Source organism: Carassius gibelio, chromosome B6 (genome assembly GCF_023724105.1).
Source record: "Carassius gibelio isolate Cgi1373 ecotype wild population from Czech Republic chromosome B6, carGib1.2-hapl.c, whole genome shotgun sequence".
Classification (NCBI taxonomy): Eukaryota; Metazoa; Chordata; class Actinopteri; order Cypriniformes; family Cyprinidae; genus Carassius; species Carassius gibelio.
The window spans coordinates 11,309,440-11,329,070 of record NC_068401.1 but is presented as its reverse complement, the minus strand read 5'-3'; the positions used below and the strand labels follow the sequence as shown (position 1 = coordinate 11,329,070).

Here is a 19,631-nt window from a genome sequence, read left to right as displayed (position 1 = left end):
CCAAACGAATGAATGGTCTCCAAACAGACTAATTTAGCTAAATATTTCTAATTTTACTTTATAATTAAAATTAAAAGACCATAGTGAAAGCTGAACTATTGAACTGAAGATCCTTTTTTATGCATTTCCTTATTTTCTGTAAATACACACCTCATATATCCGTCCAGAGAAGTTCTTTCACATATATTTTCTGAAGCTCTGAACGATGTGAAATGCTAATGCTAAATTTACACCTGGCATGCGCTTGACTCAATATCTCTGCAGGCCCTTTTATTGCTTGGAGAAGAGTTGCTTTGTTAAAGCTTGCGGTCGAACACTTCTCCTCTCCAGGAAGAGATGAACTCCAGAACTGGATGCAGAAATAGATTTCTATTCCCTCTCCTCTTCCTCTTCCTCTTCCTCTATCTGATCCACACACCTCTTCTTTGTCTTCTTCCACTTCTTACTATTTTCACCAGGGTCTTCATTATTCGCTTGCTCTAAATATATTCACATATGACTTTTATGCATTGTGAAGTCATGATAGTTGTGTGGGAAATGTAACTGTCACTTTTGATATATGGTGCTATGTTTTGAGAACTTTATGATCTGATAGTATTAAAAGCAACTTTGGAATAAATCCCATTTTTAAAAAAATATTTAAATGGAAATGTTATTTTAAATTGTAATATTTCAGTTATTGTATATTGTATCTTACTGACCCCTAACTTTTGAACAGCAATGCACTCTGTAAATTTGACCTACATTCAATATCTACCTACATTCAATATCTAAAACCGAACTGCTCATGAAAATCAAACATAAATATGAAGTTGCATTTGCAGCTCACTCAGGGTAGGTCACATTTGTTGTGTGCATAGAAACGTGAGCATGTTGACTATGATAGGTACTCGACTCTGCTCATTCTCGTGTAGCTAGTTTGGCTACACACCAGAGCCTTTTCAATCAATTAAGATCGAATGGAAATTGCAGTCAAGCACTGAGGCGTGTAGTGTCGATCATTGCCTTGAGATGACTGAGATCAGATAAGAGAAGCAAGGGAAGCTGCTGACACCCAGTAGATCCTAATGTGGGAGGATTTGAAGTGCATAGATACAGATAAAAATATTGAAATGGAAGGATAAAATACCAGAAAAGATGGAAAAGAGAAACACGTGAACCAGTCTGTTAGTTAGTGTGGTGAAAGAGGTTATGTGTGGGAGTATGTACAATATGCATGGTTGTTAGAGTTTGTGTGCCCGTTATTTTTGCTGTGCTTGGTAAGACTGCAAGCAAACAGTCTTCTCTGTGACCTATTATTTTATGACAAAAATATTGTTAACATTTGTAAAAGTCTCTCTGTCTGTCTGTCATTTTTATTACTATTATTATTATTATTTAGTTTATATATATTTTATTGCCATTTATTCAGGTAATGTTATTTTCAAAAGGATCTTTTTCAAGATTCTTTTTTGAATAGGAAATTCAAATGAACAACATTTATTCAATTCAAGGAACTTTTTGTTACAATGAAAATATGCCAGATAAAAGTCATGGGACAAGAACACTGTAAATACTTTTTTTTTAATACTTTTGCAAGTACTGACAGTGTGTTGGATTCATTCATTTTGCTTTGATGCAACAGTATAAAAAAAAATCTTACTGACCCGACCCCAGAATTTTTAACATGTATCATTTAATCTATATTTATTAAGGAGGTATTTTTAGGCAGATTTGGGAGCTTCTGTTTTTCTCAATTCTTTGCTTTTCTTTCTATTTCCATCCCCAGGCTTTAGTGCTTCTCTGGGTGCTGTGAAAATTCTCATCACTGAAAAACACAAGCTGTCACCACCTACCACTAGGGGTGGGCGATATGGAAAAAAATGTCATATCACGATTTTTTTTTTTAGAAATGTCACGATTCAGTTTTATCAAAATTCTTTGTCATGTTGGTTTTACTATTTTGCAAGTTGTCTGAGCATTACAGGCAAAATAATTTCCCTATTATAAAGACAAAGCCTTTCAAGGTAAAAAAAAAAAAAAAAGAATGGCAGATATTTAGGCCAAAGAGAGCGAAGATGAAAATCTTCTACAAGATACTACACATAATATACAAATAAAACAAACTTTATTTTCAGGTACAATATGTATATTAAGCAGAAGCATTCAAGAAATTGCATGAATAAATAAAATTTTACAATACAACTTTATTAAATTTCTCCAGTCAAGAGCAGTGAGGAATAGTTCATCCAAAAATAAAATTCTGTCAGCTGTCTGTCATTTGTCATAGTGTTTATTTTTATTTATTTTTTTATACCACCACTGACTGAAAAGTGGTTTTAAACCTGAATGAGTTTCTTTCTTTGGTTTGGGACAACTTGACATTAAGTAAATGATGACAAAAATGAAATTTTAGGGTGATCTATCCCTTGACAATAATGACAGTAGGCTGTATGTTTAATATGCCTGCTGTCCCTTTAAGACCTGCACACATCTAATATACAGGCACGTATACATAAACGTTACTGTTTACTTTCATTTTAGACATAACCAACGGAGTCTACATGTAAACCTTGTGTTTTTTGACAGTATTTGACAGGCTTCAGCGCGTGCTCTTCGTGTGTATGCGGAGCTCAGAAAAAGCACAGTTCAGACCTGCACGCAAATGAAACATTTAAAAGCACATGCAAATAATGAGAGAGTAGCTCTACCATTGAGTTTATACTGCTGTGAATGCATTTGGTGTTGTACAGTTTATGATGGAGGCGCCAGAACTACTATATTTGATATTTCTTCAAAATCAGATCGTGGAGACATTGTTATTGTCCAAAATATAAAAATAGTCATATTGCACTCTCCTACCTACAACACTCAGCCTCTTGTGTACCACAGAGGAGGGACATAATAATGAAGTATTACAATATCTGCTGAAGCATTTCCTCAAGGGAGATTGACAGCGGCTAGATGCTACCCAAGAATATCTATTAATCTGATTATATCAGTATCCGCAGGATTATTACTGACAGCTAATGTGATTACGGCAAATATTAAATCAGTTTTCATGCATCCATGTAAAATTCTAATTACAGCACTGGCAGAAAAGTGTAAGCCGCACTGTTTTAGATATTTATCCATGTGATGTTGTTCATGGTGTTCATTTATTTCCTTGGTGACATTGAAGCTAATGAATTCTGAGATGTGCTGTCTGATATGTGCTAGTCCCCTGATTGAAGAAAGCAGGAACTGAACATGATTCCTACTGAAATTAATGAATCATTTGCTTTTAGATTATGCAAGAATGAATGCTTGGTTCATTTCATATCAACAAATCTGATGCGTTTTATTCTGCTCTGGAATATTTACTATACCATTTATACAGGGAAGCTTTTGCCCTTTTGTGCTTTATGTGGGTGGGAATATTGGCTGTACTCTGCAAACAGTTGCATAGGCTGAGGTGTTTGCACCCGTGTAATGCCAAGTGTTATGCTCAGCCTCTTCTATCCCCTGACAATAGCCTGATATTTCTCTTTCATCTGCACTGCCATTTTCTAATCCACCCAGAGATAATGCACCCCTACCCCTGGTCAACATATAGCCACACTTCAGCAGGTGTGAAAATGTCTTTCCTTTCACCGTAAACAGCTGAAGGCCTGGTTCAGAGAGGTTTGTCCAGAGCGCTCTGCTCTAAATGAATTTGTTGCACATAGGGGTCAATCATTTTCCAAACTGTATAATAGAGATTTAGACCATTTCAGCTGCTTTCTCAGTCATTTCTGCACTATAAAAAGGAACTTGCACTTGTTAACTTGTGGAGCGCTTTATGATTTTCTTGAGCCAGGATGGGTTATCTGACCAATTAATGAACTTAATTAGTATTAACCAATTTATTTAGGTCGATTCGATCAAATTAACTCATTTATTAACTCATTGAGTTGGGAAAAACTGAGTATATGCTAATACATTAACCACATTTTAGATTAAATGAAAGTTTTTTTTATTTTTTTATTTGTATACCCCTTTAAAACTCTAAATTCTCTTTTAGCAGGTCATGTGCTTTTCAAATTTGGCAGATGCTAAATATATGTTAAGCAAATAAGGATAACGGTGCTGTTTACATTTTATTGTGCAAATCAGTTGTTTACACAATTGTAAGCCTATTACCGTAAATACATTTTAAACACTTTACTTCACTATTAAATACCCATAAGGCACTTTATTTCTGCTTTTTTAACTTATTTATTCAAAAAGATGCTTGGTTTTTAGATCAGAACTAGGTAGATAGACTCTCTTTCTTGGAAAATGAAGCAATATGATGACTCATATTGCACTTTACAGGTTTTTGTCCAATCATATGTTTTCTAGAGAATGTCCCTCCCACTTATATCATCTGCAAACTAGTGTGGTTCACAGCTGTGGCGTAACTAATGCTTATTGGCCATTTAAAAAAGAGACCGTTCCTTCAGTGTATCCAGTAAAAATTTCTTAGAGTTTTAATGAAAAAGTAGTTCACTGCCAGAGTCCTATCACTGGTTTATTTTCCTCACACAAGAAGAGTCATATACCAGAGTTGCCAAACAAAATGTCTTATTCCTTCTAAACTTGTAACTAACTGACTAATGAAACCACACTGAGGGCTTACAGGATTACCAGCCTAAACTAATTCCCTGTCCTCTTCAGTTTTCCTTTCTTGCTAGTATATTCTCTTTTCCTTACGTTGTACCTGCAGGTGCTGTTGTCAGCACTGGGAAAGCTTCATGAAGGGGATCTCATCCAAAACACTGCAGTCTTTAGCTGCCTCAGTATGTCTGTGGCACCTCGTCCCCTCAGCTCAGTGCATCATGGTTACAGTGCTTCTCCCCAGAGGAGGCTAGTCTTTCTCTGTGATATGGGATAATATTATGGGCTGATGGAGGACAGTGGTGAATGCACCATTAACTCTCTGCTGACTTAGTACCTCGGGCCATTTACTGAGCATAGCATGAGCCTCAGCGCTAAAGCTGCCCCTTGTGGCACAGATATGTGGTGGTAATTTAAATTGAAATATCAGTTGTCTGTTTTTATTTGTCTAATGAAAAGAATTCCAATCAAATTAGAAACAAAAATAATGTAATATACATGTTATATAATGCATTATAGCAGTTTGTTCTTGTCAAATATTCAGTGTAGTCTTTCAATTAAAACAAAGACAGAAAAGCTCCATGGTTTTCCTTTCACATTTGGTTCTGCTATATATTTTTCAGCTCTCTGTTGTTTATTTCAAGGTCACAGAGATCTTGTTAATGTGAAGCCCTGTCTGTTGTTGGTCCTGGGAATGAGTATTTGACATTGGTCAGTGGAATTCAATTGACCCGCTTTGAGTTTTTCCTTTCCTCTCTTTTCAAATCCATTCACTGTTGTGTCTGACCTCTAAACAAGATAGCATCAAAATCCACACAGCAGAGATATATCAGCAGCCTTTGAATGACGAAGTCAATCAGGCTCAGAGCCGCATGTTTTTGCTACTCTTTCATGCTTCTGTAACATTGGGAAAGGTGGAAATCACCTAATCTAAACTGTGTGTAAAGAACCAGATCGATTTGTTTGTCTGTTTATTTCATTACTGACATTTCAGGCATTTGGTGGGTCCGAAGACATTAGTACAAAAATAATTGCCTGAAGCTTATCATTGTAGCTTGCAATCCGTTTTATAACAGTATATTTCTGTTGTAATATTTGTGTTAACATGTAGTATGTTTTCCTACAAATACCATGGTTTATATGGTTAGTGTAGCCAAACTATATGGCTGATTTGTGGTTACCAAGAGCTATAATAGCCATGTTTTTTGGCTTTATTTGTAGTAAAACCATGGTTTATTTTCACAAAGGAAGAAGTTCTGGGTATTTTTGGCATGTGAGTTGCAGTTTTTAGGATGTTCTGGTTGATTGTTAGAGCATTGCAAGATGTTTTTTGGGATGGAATGGGTGGGGTTCCTTTAATGTACTGTAACACTTAGCAAGCTAATCAATGTTTAGTGTAAATTTATTTGATAAATATACCTTCTGCAAGTGTACAGAGCTGGATGATTTGATTTTCATTCCAGCAGGAATGTGACAGTCAGTGTGAGTTTACTGGTGGTCCATGTTTGTTCTGTTCCTCTCTGAGAGGGTGTTGTTTTAAGCTGCTGTCTACATTGCAGGCCGAGCACCTTTTCATTTTCACTACTGCTCTTCTTGCCCCACAAGAGAAGGTTCAGCCAATCCAATCTCCCCCTGCTTAGAGCAAACACAACCTTCCTGCAATATGCTGTATGCACACAAAAAGATCCAATTGCGTTACTTTCTTTTAACAACATGCTACGTTTGTTGGCTGCCTTAACCTTGAGGGTGGAGAAATGTAGTTGTGATTTAATATCTACAAATTTCAGCCCAATGTTAAATTTGTCAGATTATTCCAAAAGATGTTGTTCCACCCTTTCCACTCAGCTATTCGATAGTCATTGAAGATACCTCTGAGTTGCAGACAGCAGTTGCAGAGGTTGCTTTCCTAATGGACCTTGTTGATTAGGTTTTTTTTTTTTAAGATCCTTGTTGGCTAATCAGCTTTGCAAAAACACAATTAGCATCATATCTCATTGAGCATTATTGTAATTGGCTTCAAAAGCAACCAGCGTAGGTGGCAGAAATATGAAATGCAAATCAGCTAAAGTGCAATGAACAACAAGAATGACCTTTCTGTGAGCTGCACAAATAACATTGATTTCGAGTCCGGCAATACAATTTTGATAATGTCACCGTTTTGACGGTGAAAGTGTTTTATGAGCCCCAGCTGCTCTTTGCAAATAGTTTGCATATTTACAGGTTTATCGACACACAGTCATAAAAAGTCAGGATCAATTTCTTTCATATCCCATCTGCTCAAACGTGTTCATACCCGATCACTTGCTCATAAGCCATTTCAGATCCTTTTACAAAACTAGCCTCTGTGAATGTAATACCCAATCGCCTTGCAGCTCTTCAGGACGGTTATTCCAGTGGGGTGGGTGACCCCATTAAAGAATGGACAGGCATTTACTACAGCACAGTTCAGCCCATTTAGTGTCTGCCGCCGGCTGTAGTGTGGGGCTGTAGTGTAAACCTCAGGTCATCTGCAGCACAGTTGAATCAGTGAGGTCACGGAGCTCACATCAGCACAGAATAGCTCAGAGCTCATGCAACATTTGAAAATAAATTTAACATTACTAAATTATAACCATTACAATTATAACAATTTAAAAAGTGCAGTATATATTCTACATTACATTTTAACAGTGTTGGGCAAGTTACTTTTAAAAAGTAATTAGTTACAGTTACTAGTTACTTCTTCCAAAAAGTAATTAAATTAGTTACTCAGTTAAAAATTTTAAAAGTAACTAGTTACTTAAGAAAGTAACTATTGCGTTACTTTCAAGTAAAATTTAATTTTAAATGCTCAAATGTGACCCCACCTCTACCCCTCTTTAAAGGAACTTAAAATACATGTGCATGTTCAATTATTTATGATAAATCTAAATATTATAATGAAATGGACACTTAATACAATACATTATTAACAGAAACATGAAACATTGTACACACATCTAAAAAAAATATGTTGCTGTGGGACAAAGTGAGACTAGCCTCCAATCAAATGCCATGTATGTAGATATTATGTTTATATAGTGGATCAATGCAAATAACACGATAGATTTTTGGGAGCTTTTGATATTTCCTTTTATTGTTTCTTTAATTTCTTGAAGGAAAAAGTAATGTATATACTTCCATTTAGAGAAGGCTACTTTTGGATTATTTGGGCTCCTTGCCATACCTGTCTCTCGTTGACTGACTGGCTTGTGTTGTTCCTTGTGTGTCCTGTCCTGTCCGACTATGCGTTATGATGGGTTGTTCGCAATTCATGAGCGTTAGTGATGATGGATCGACTCGTTCGCGAATGAGCTTTTGAGGAGTCGTTCGCGATTCGCGAATGAGCCGACTCTAAGAGCCGGCTTTTTTAGTTGAACTTCGGGAGCTGGCTCGCATATCTGAAGAGCCGACTCTATTTTTTCAAATTTAGCCTATAGAAATTAAATAATTATGTAATAAAAATTGAAATATTATAGTCAAAGTCATTTAAAGAGCCGTTTGTGAGCCAAAGAGCCGGTTCTTTTCAGTGAGCTGAGTCAAAAGAGCCGAATTCCCATCACTACTATGCGTGCTTTCGAACACCCGCCCAACTCTACCTCTGATTGGCTTACAATGAAATTTTACTCTACCTCAGCCAATCGTCAGCATTTATGCGCTTGTCTCGTGCTCTGCCCACTAACCAAGGAAGAACAGTAAAAAAAAGTACTTGCCTCTCGCTCAGAGATCTAGTTGGTCTGATGGAAAAAAAAAAAAAAACCGGCTTCATCATCAGTTATAGTAACGCGCCGCATTTTTTGGCAGTAACGGTAACGGCGTTATTAAGATGAGAAGAGTAATCAATTAGATTACTCGTTACTGGAAAAAGTAATGCCGTTATTAACGCCGTTATTTATAACGCCGTTATTCCCATCACTGCATTTTAAAGTATATTACGAATAAATTGGAGTTGGTGTTACATACTAAAACATAGTAGGAAGAGAGTTGATGCCTATCTTAATAACTTTGCCTTTTAAGTAAACCATTTTAGAATCAAATGTAAATATATGCAATGCCAAGAAGATATGAACAATGATAAAATGCTATTTTTATGTTAAAAAGTGCACAAAAAAGTTAGAATCACAGGAGACAAAGAAAATCCTTGTTGAATAATAATAATAATAATAATATTAATAAAAAGTTGTAAACACAGGAGACAAAAAAGCTTGTGGTGATTAATAAAAATAAAATAAAAAAAAAGGTTCAGCTATCACCTGTTGACTGTCAAGTATTCTTTTACATGCTATATATGTATTTGAGGGACTGTAAGACTGATAAAGTACATCCTCCTTTTTTCCAGATGCCAAGGCTTGCTCTGCTAAAGCGTTCCAGTGCCGTAACCGGCTGTGCGTGGCTTCCGCATCCGTATGCGACGGGGATGATGACTGCGGCGACGGCAGCGATGAGGAGAAGTGCACGGCAGCCACCGCCAGCACTTGCGGGCCGCACGAGTTTCGCTGTAACGACTCGGAGTGTATTCCAGCACCATGGAGCTGCGACGGAGACCCCGACTGCAAAGACAAGTCGGATGAATCTCTGCAGCGCTGCAGTCGCAGGACGGAGCCTCAAAAGCCCCACTGCCTGGAGGGGGAGTTCCGGTGCAGGAGTGGAGAGTGTATTCACCTCAACTGGAAATGCGATGGAGATGTCGACTGCAAGGACAAGTCTGATGAGGCCAACTGTCGTAAGTGTACCAGACTAAATATTCTTAATATACTGATAACAGTTCTCATTCTCAAGCATGTGTTTCCTAAGGTATTTACATTGGAGAGGCTTGCTGTGTAGTGATTTAATTGATTAATTTAGTTGATTTAAATTAATTAATAATTAGTTTTATCACTTGGCTGCATTATACGCCCTTCTTAATGCTGCATGCATGCTGTTCTTGTCATTACACTTTCTAAATGACTGTCACGATCTAGTAAAGCAGTGAAACACATGGTTGTTCATTTAGAATCAGTCCCCTATTGTTTGCTCCTGCTAATTCTGTTAACACAAATGCTTTGCACACGTCAACATAAATTAACTTGGTTTTGTTGATCTGCAGTCTTACAAGGTTAGCGTATCGATTTTGCTATATAACATAAAAAAAACATATTCAAAATACTAGAAAAAAATATACTCTGAATACAAAATGTATTCTGATGCAGAATCAAAAATACAAATAAAATACAATATATTAAAAAACCATTAAAATTCATTTGATTTTAATCCGTTACCGTATTATATAATTAGAGCTGTCTAATTTTAACGTTAATTTTATATAATTTATTGAAAAAAAAAAACTCTAAGGTTTGTCTGCCACAATAATTTGATTAATTGTTTTTGAAAAATCTTCATTTAATGTATTTGTTTTCAACAAATATTGATGTGATTAATTAGCATGTAATTTACATTGATTTATATACAGTACGATAGAATCAGACTCAGTGAGCCATGAATGTTTATTAATTTTACATTTCAAGGATTTGTTTCTCCATGCGGCATAGGAAAACAAGCATGTGTTTGTTTGAGCACGTAATCCAGAAAAAAACAAAACCTCAAGCTGAAAACTCATTGTTGGCTTGTGCGTTGTTAATGCAGAGCGAGTGCACACATGTGTGCAGTTTGTTCTAGCATGTGTGTGTTTATTGAGATTATGTTTTGTTTTTTTGTCATGAGTTTATGACATGTAAATCTTCACAAACTATTGTGGTAGCGGCATGATAATGCGCTTGGGTCTTGGTGGTTGCTAGGCAACAAGTGTGTTTTGAGGTATGGCAGAGTGCCCTTGAGTAAGCGCTCGGTGAGTGTTTTCACACTGTGGGGTTCTTGAAGGGGATTGTGCACCGTCCTCAAAATACTTGTATCTGTTCAAATCAATTTAGCTAATTTTGCATTGTATTTTATTTGACTATAAATAAGACCCCTACATAGGGCCAGATTTGCATTGTTACCCTTTTAGAAACAGAATTTATGGGAGGAGAGTGTTAAAATGAATTGTGCAACGCGATTTACTAACGTTTGTGCTCATCAAATTACTGATAATTGCGTCATTATTTAACAGTAATTTCAACTGTTTAGTAAATCTGTTCCATAGTCATATTTTTGAATCAGCTTTTGTTTTTAGTTTTCACATTTATTTTCATTTTCATTTATTTAAAATTCAATTCATGTTCATTTTCAGTCTTATTTCAGTCCTTCAGTTCAACTTAATTTGAAACACTTTTTATTACATATATGAATAATAAATTATTACATATATGAATAATAACAAACTATGTTTCCACCAAGTACAGTTCAAAAGCCAAAATGGAGGTGATAATACATATATAATTGATGCATTCATATATAATTTAACTAATAAACTAATATTACATGCAATTTTGCCTCTCACGTGAATATATTTAGTTTGGGATATTTATTTTTACTGGAAAACAGGGCAAAGAAATAGGTCAAATTGATCACGGTGAATGTTCTCTCTCCGCATCTCCTCTTAAGTACAACGTATGAAAGATTAAAGGTTTTTTAAAAGATGAATGTGAAAAATTAAAACCTTTCTTTGCCGAACAGCATATTTTTATTTTTTCTGTGTGCTACCTTATGCCCCAGAGTAAGTGACTGATTGTTTTTAATGTTCAGAGCTTTTTTCTGAGGAAACTCTCTTGCAAATAAGCTATTACCTTGAGATCTGACAGGAGGAAAAAGACCAAAACTTTCGCTGTTTCAGAGCTAAGGCTCACACACAGAAGTGCAATGGGTGATTATTATAAAAGCATGATGGTGCTTTAGTATGCATGTTTTTAACAGCTTTAACAACTCATGACTTTATCTTAGTCATAAACTTGGCAGAATCTCTTATTCAAAGTGACATTTAAATTATACATTTGCGATAAACCAACATGTGTTTAAACCTAAATACTGATGTCTAGAGAGCTGGGTAATAAATATTTTTTTTTATAGATATGTAATATTATATAGGGCCCTATTTTATTGATCTAAATGCAAAGTAAAGCGCAAGGTGCAGGTGAACTCGGGGCGTGTCCAAATCCACTTTTGCTATTTTATCGACGGAAAAACGGTTGGTGGGCCCAGGTGCATGTTTTAAATGGGTTGTCCATATACTCTTACTGAGTAATGGGTGTTTTTTTGGGCGTAACGTGCAATAAACCAATCAGAGTCTCATCTTCCATTCCCTTTAAGAGTCAGTTGCACTCGTGCCATGATGGATTTGCTATTTACACGGCAGAATTTGGCAAGCACAAAGACAGAACGCGTCTCCGAGATGAAACGGAGCTGTTCGTGTGCGAGCAAATAGATAGCCTAATTCTGATACATGTGATGACTATCCATTATGACATGTAGGTATATATATATATATATATATATATATATATATATATATATATATATATATATATATATATATATATATATATATATATATATATATATATATATATATCTTATGCATTGCAATCCTTTAATTTTAAATATGTGGCATGTTTGTGTGCTGCTGTGCGTCCCTGTGTTTAATAAGCAGCTTTTACGCGTTTTAAATAATAAAGAAAAAACATTGCGCCAGACTTTAGACCAGGTTTGAGTTGGTCTATGGCGGAGTCTATTTTCAGCTCTTTAAAATAACAATGCGCAGGGCAATGCGCCTGAACACACCTCTTTTTTAGACCAGCATGCCCATGGGCGCAAAAATGCTTTCTTTTTATTCTTTCTGTTTTATTCTGTTCTGTTCTTCTGTTTATTATTCTGTTTATCTCAAAATGACCAAATATTGATCTATACATTGGCCAGACTGATATATGTAGATGCAGGAATTATTGTCCTACATAAAGGTGTGTTTCTGTCCAACAGCTGTGCTGACCTGCCGTCCTGATGAGTTCCAGTGTGGCGATGGCTCCTGCATTCACGGCACAAAACAGTGTAACAAAGTGCACGACTGTCCAGATTTCAGTGACGAGGCTGGCTGCGTCAACAAAAGTGAGTAACTTCAACAATCTCCCTTTCGCCATCTCTCATTTGATCAGCCTCTTCATCTCTCCCCTCTTTTGACAGCATTTTCAGTGAAGATGAAAGAGTAGAGTGCACCCAATCATGTAGCCCCAATCAAGTTAACATTCACACGAAGCACTACAAGACCAAACAGATGTACCCCTACACGATTCCAGGGTTTCATGGCACACTTCCCATATGGCAACTTCAATCAAATTTACCTCAAAAGATTAATTATGCCATGGGGCTGTATCTGATTAGTGATGCACTACATGATTTAAGAAGAACAAAGATATCAGCCTTCTTTGTTGGTCCAAAAACAATTTATGTTCAATATACAAAAATGTATTAAAATGATCAAAAATACCAGTCAAGACATAAATAATGTTACAAAATATTTATATTTTACTTCATTCATCAAAGAATCCTGAAAAAAAAATCATGGATAATTTCAACATGGAAAATAATAAGGAATGTTAATTCCCCATATTAGAATGATTTCTAATAAATCATGTGACACTGAAGACTTTCAGCTTTGCATCACAGGAATAAATTACACTTTCAAATGCACTAGTCAACATTTGAAGTGGATCAAAACTTTCGTCAGTGTTGTCCTAAAACCAAAATGCGTTCTTGTCTCAGGACAACTTTGATGAACTTTTTTGATCCACTTCAAATGTTGACAACTGTATATAAAACCAGAAAACTGTTATTTTAAAATTTCAAAAATGTTCACAATATTACCGTTTCATGGTATTTTTAACCATATATATGCAGCCTTGGTAAGAGAGTTCTTTCAAAAACATATAGGCTTTAAATGCAACATACAGTACAGTGACCCAGGGGGCTGTCAAAAAACACCATTAGGGGCCGTTCATACAAAACACATCTTTAAACACAAGTTTAAAATGTGAGACGCAGCAGTCTAGTGCAGTGCAGAATGCCTCCTCTGCTATGTTGCCGTAAAATAAAATGAGAGACACACATAAAAGGTCAAACATGTATGTCTAGTACACATTTATGTAAAAAACAATTGAAAAGTTGAGTATTGAAATGGAAAATCACATTCTGTGTGAACGGTCCATTAAAGTATGACTCATGTTCTATATTCCAGATCTTCTTAAGCCATATATTTCAGTCTGTTTCTCACACAGACCTATTTTATTGGCTTTACAGGATTTAAATACTACTTTTATGGAGCTTTTATGTACTTGTTTTGAGCTTGACAGCCACTTGTCACTATCTATTGTCATTGCACAGAGTGTCGATTGAAATATGTTTTGTGTAATGTTTTGTACTCTACACAATTTAGTTTTATTTATGTGGTACTCCCAAAGATAAGAACTCTTTATTGTGTCCTTGACAGCCACCAAATGTGAAGGCCCGCTGAAGTTCATGTGTAAGAGCGGGGAATGTATCCATAGCGGTAAAGTGTGCGACAGTATCAAGGACTGCAAGGACTGGTCTGACGAACCTGTGAAGGAGTGCGGTGAGTTCAGACACTTTTGCACAATTACACCGATTTTATATAAATGTTTACTGGTACAAACATAGATTTGGGTCTTTATTTTTAAATAAGGTATTATATAAGAATATTTTAGTGTGGGAAGTCAAGATTAAATTGCAAAAGCTTTTTCCTTCTCTCTAGTAACTTTAAATTTGGAGATGGAAAACTAAACCTAGTCCAGCATTTAAGCTTATAGGCAGTGTTGGTTTATTAAGGGCTTCACTTGATCAAGGGCCAACAACCCACAGAGCGATCATTAAGATCAAAGTGTGAGTCTTCCCTCGGGTGCTATCATACAAGGAGAACGTGTCCAGCATGTTTTCCTGCTCTCCAGAGAGAATGCCGGTTTCCATAGATCAGTCTTTCTCTCTGTTCTTGTCTTTCATCATATCGTGGAATTGAAAATTTTCTTCAGCGGTCAGCTTAAACTGAAAATGCCAGATTTGGGGGGGGGGGTGTAATTTTTTTTTTTTTTTAATGTTAAAATACTTTCCTCTCTCCAAGTTGAATGTATAGAGACAACTGTAGGTAAATCATTAATTGATCAGCTTCATGAAGAATATTAACACTCGTGGGAGTTTGAGCAGCTCAATATCTCAACCAGTAGTGCTGATTTGAAGCAGGATTGCATATTTTCCCAAGTAATGGCAGATGAAACATAAGGAGATATATACAAATACTGTAAAAACTCTTTATTATTAGTTAATTATACCTAATGGTATTATACAGTATTGAATCTTATTGCAAAGCCATGTTATTTTAGTATTTATAGTTTTATTACTATTTTGAATTTTGAATGGCATTTATTTGTATTTATTCAGTTTTCATTTTAATCTGAATTATAATAGTCTTTGTGCTTTTGTCACTTTATTAAATATTTATTAAGGTAGAATTTACATGTATTTCAGTTTCCGTTTCCGTTTCCGTTTGCATTTTTGTTTTTTATTTATTTCCAGCTAGTAATTTTAGTGCTTCATTTTAGTCAAGACAACATTTTTAAGTTTTGCTCAATGTTTTCACTTTTTCATCTTAATATTTGAATTAACCAAAACAGTTTTTAATAGTTTAACTTTAGTTAATGATAATAACCGTGTTTTAAAGTTTTGCATACTTTTCTAAGTAGTCAAATTTACCTTTTAAAATGAGTAACCTGACCCGAACATTCGCATGGCATCAATGTGGCAGTTTTTTTTTTTTTATAGATAGTTGGACTACTCTTTTCCATCGCACTGCAAAGAAAAAATGGCCAACTACTAGAATTTGCGCTATTAGACCCATGTCCAGAGTTGCTGCTGTCACATAAAACCAGGACATTCCGGCGCTCACAAACAGATCCATGTGGCAAAGCTTGTCGCATAGATATTGCACACTTCACCTTTATAAGAAAAATATCTTATTAACTAAATGTTTGGATTGTTTCCCCAACACCTTGCAGGAGTATGTTAATTTGCTCGAAATGGTATTTAGGAAATGCCAGCTCCTTGCTCAACTCTCCCTCTCTCTCTCTCTCTCTCTCTCTCTCTCTCTCTCTCTCTCTCTCTCTCTCTCTCTCTTTCTCCCTGTCCTCCTGGCTATGTTCACTCTTGTATCAATCCTTAATGTAAAATACATGGTCCCACAGTGGCTCTTCAGGATGGTGGTAATTTCCTTGTGGGTCGCTCCACTCAGCAGATGAGATTAGTGCAGGCACCTGACGCACGGCAGACGCCCCCCTCTGAGCCCAGTGCACTCTGGACCGGCTCCAAGTGGGCCACTGCAGCTATGCATGCTAAATCACTAGGACTGGTGCCAGGGATTACGCCTCTACCATATTCACTAGTGCATCCTTTACTTGTTATACATGATTCATATGTGGCCTGGAGAAAATATTTACTTTCTTGTTTGTCGGATCGCATCTCACTCACTTTTTGAGTGTGCATTTCTCTTAATCACGGTCCAGGTGTTTCCCCTGCCGCTTCTCTCAGCCTGTCTCCTTTCATTCTACTTTTTCTTTTCTTTCCTGTGTTTTACTTGAACTTCCTGTGGTGTGTCTGTCTTCTGTCTATCTCCTGCTGTCAGCTGTTGCTCAGCATCGGCATCACCTATTCTTCTCTTTCTCCTTTTCTTATTTCCTCCACATGTCCACCTTTTTTTCTTTTTCTTTGTCCTTTTTTTTCAGGCTGGTTTATATGTCTGTTGTGTTCTACATGTACACCAAGACACACACTGACATCCACAAACTTTCTTTCTTATTTTTTCATTCATTCATTCATTCATTCATTTTACAGCTTGTTAATATTATTATTAGTATTATTATTAGCTTTCAAAATTATAGTAATTAATACATTAATAATAGTCTATAATAATAAATGAAATAATAGTTTTTTTTGCTTTATATTTATATTATTTAGCATTATTATTATTATTATTAATAATAATGTTATTATCAGTGTTATTGTTAGTTAATTATACTTAATGGTATTATACAGTATTGATTTAAGATTCAAACCTGTGTCACATGAATGCCATTGTATCCCAAGTGATAATCCTTATTCATAATCATTGATAGCCACAATTTGTAACTGAACGTGACAAATGTCTGAATGACATTTGTGGACTATGTTTTGAAAGTTTCAAGCTGAAAGTCTCTGTTAGTCCTAAATGGGTTAATGACACAAGATGGTCAAGTTTTCCTGTGGTAATTATTGTAATAAACGTTAAAAAGAGATGTTTAAACCAAGTAAAGAGTTCATCTCAGTTGGAAGAAAAGGTGCAACTCTCTCACTCTTGAAGAAAAAATTGAAAAATGAAGGCCATAACAATGGCTGAAATGTTACTAGTTTTACACAAATAAAGTTCAGTAAAATATTCTATAAGAGTGAGTGTTCCATCTTTTCTTCTGCTGCGGTAATTGTGCTAATGACAACATTTTGTTGCTTTTTATTAGGGTCAGAAAGAGCAGACATACTGTAGAGATGATAAAAAAGAGTGATGTATGTGTATTCTGACTGTCATCTGTATTTGAGGGAGCCATCGGCCAATGCCAAAATGTTTTAGTTACTCAGAGATTTATCGAACGCAATGCTGGTGACACTCTCTCTCTCTCACAGCGTGCCACACACAAGCAGTTTCCTCCCATGATCCACTGCATTTTTTTCAAGCATTTAAGGCAGGTCTTTCAGTTTGACGGCACTCACCTCATCAATTTCTCATAAAGTCTTGAGGCTAAACCTAGAAAATGAGAAAGAAGCAGTATGTTGTCAGCTGGTGTAAGGTTGCAGTGGGCACATACCGTCCAATTCCTGCTGGGCACGTTGACCTTTGACACCACCTTTCTTGTTATTTTTTTCTGTCATAGGTCTGAATGAATGTGCCATCAACAATGGCGGCTGCTCTCACATATGTAAAGACCGTCAGATCGGCTATGAGTGTGAATGTCCCTCGGGCTACAAGCTCCTTGACAAGAAGACTTGTGGAGGTAACACATATATTATGTCATATACAAACATTATGATTCTATGCAATGCTATATTGTACCCACTGTTGTACGGGCATTGTGAACATCTATGATTTGTTTACTCTCAGCACCATCGCTTTGAAATTGATAGTAGACAAATCCCCAGATGGTGTTGCAAGCATCATTTATATTGTCTGTGGACACTGCGCTACAAAAGCCTCTGCTCTCTGTGTATCCCTGCTCTGTTTCTAATGCTTTTCTGATGGTCCTCTCCAGACATAGACGAATGCGAGAACCCTGATGTCTGCAGTCAAATATGTGTCAACCTCAAAGGCGACTACAAATGTGAATGCTACGAGGGTTACGAGATGGACCCGGTTACCAAGACGTGTAAAGCAGTGGGTAAGATACGCCACACCAGCATCTCCATCCATCACTGTTCAAAATTTACCTTTTTTGTTGTACATACTAATGGTGGGGGACATCACACCAGTGATTAAAAAATAATAACAATTCAGAGACTCTCCATAATAGAGTTAAGCATTTATTATTTTTTATTATTATTATAATTTTTTTTGTCAATTCGTTGTTTCTTATCTTGAAGTTCCAAATATTTCCAAAACCAATAAAACAAATAGTGGTACCATTTAAAAAGTAAAAAAAAATAAAAATAATAATAATTCAATTAATAATATTAAATTATAATATTTTATTTATGATAAAACATTTTTTTATAATAAATACAGATAGATAAATACAAATAAATACAACACAGACCTTTAAAAAAAAAAACAAAAAAAAAAGCGAAATAAAATGCTGTCAAAAATTGCATCATCTATTCACTAGAGTGGTATTGGAGGACAGTATTTTTCTTGAAGATTCTTTGTATTTGACAAGTGAGGGAGACCGTGAGGGTTTTTTTTTTCTGCTGGCTACTTGTTTGTTTAATGAAGAAGATTGGGATTGCTGCGGCATCGCATGCTTTGGAATCGTGAGGGTTTTGTGTACCTAATGATGCTCATCTTTATTGTCCTTCATTTGCCTGACCAGCCTGCGTAAAACTTGAGTGCATTTCCAGCACTCCCGATAGGCTGGATGACAGCTGGAGAAACACTGTCATTAAGTGCAGTGTGTAAAGCTGGCGAACAAAACCGTTCCCTCGGGCTAAAGAGCATACTGAAAACTTAGCGATTTCACTCTTTAGGAAATTGCATTCTGTTGGTATTGTGTTCAGGTCTGATATAGCTTTTTAAGTTTGTGTGGTCCGTTTCAAGATTGATTGAATCTTAGTGCAAAGCAAGATAGTGTACTCTATATAGTGCATTGTGTGTGTTTTTATCCGAGGTAAAAAAAAAAAATAGATAGTTTCTATCTTTGTATGGTTTTTCACACTAAAATCATAAGAGGAAAAAAAAAAGAAAAAGCAATTAAATCATTTTAATAGCTTGATGTTATTGCCACAGGTCTATCTTTCAAAATGTAAAATAAATAACTTTTTTTGTTCCATTTCATAAGCATATCAGGCCGAGGCACATTAAAGATAAGAGGGAGGTGCGTTTTCCTATGCTGTGTTCACAGACTGGTTTTCTGGGCATGAAAACCATTTTTCAGACACAACAGTAACTGCAAATATGACCTTTGGGTGCCAGTATGAGCTATAATGACTTGTGATATGAATAGAGATTCCAGAGAGTGTTCAGTGACCCTGTTAGTAAGACTTCACATTCGGGGGGGTTTACATTTATTCAGCCAAAAACAAACAGAACAACACATAAAGCACCTTTCGTAAGTGAGCATCGTTGCTTAATACTGCATGCAATGTTTCAATTAAATATTCTGTTACATCTGAATTAGCATAATCAGTGTGTTTAGATTAGAGGAGACCGATATTATAAATGAAAGGCAAATCCGATGAATGCAGTAGAGACACAGGCCACTCATTATTTGTATACGTGTCAGCCTCAGCACCAAATTAAATAATTCTGCCATTTATTCTTCTATTCATGAGTCATCTACACATTTTGAGGAATACTGGTAATAATAGATGTT

The 19,631-nt window shown here is 35.9% G+C and overlaps 1 protein-coding gene across 4 annotated transcripts in view; it reads left to right on the top strand.

Annotated features, from left to right (window-relative positions):
- lrp8 (low density lipoprotein receptor-related protein 8, apolipoprotein e receptor) overlaps positions 1–19,631 on the top strand; it is a 183,920-nt gene that overhangs the window by 130,096 nt on the left and 34,193 nt on the right. For all 4 annotated transcript variants that reach the window (XM_052559329.1, XM_052559327.1, XM_052559328.1 and 1 more), the window contains exons 5-9: positions 8,954–9,337; positions 12,502–12,627; positions 14,006–14,128; positions 17,484–17,603; positions 17,859–17,984. In XM_052559329.1, coding sequence (XP_052415289.1) covers positions 8,954–9,337; positions 12,502–12,627; positions 14,006–14,128; positions 17,484–17,603; positions 17,859–17,984 — 879 coding nt within the window. The remainder of the gene's footprint in view (positions 1–8,953; positions 9,338–12,501; positions 12,628–14,005; positions 14,129–17,483; positions 17,604–17,858; positions 17,985–19,631) is intronic.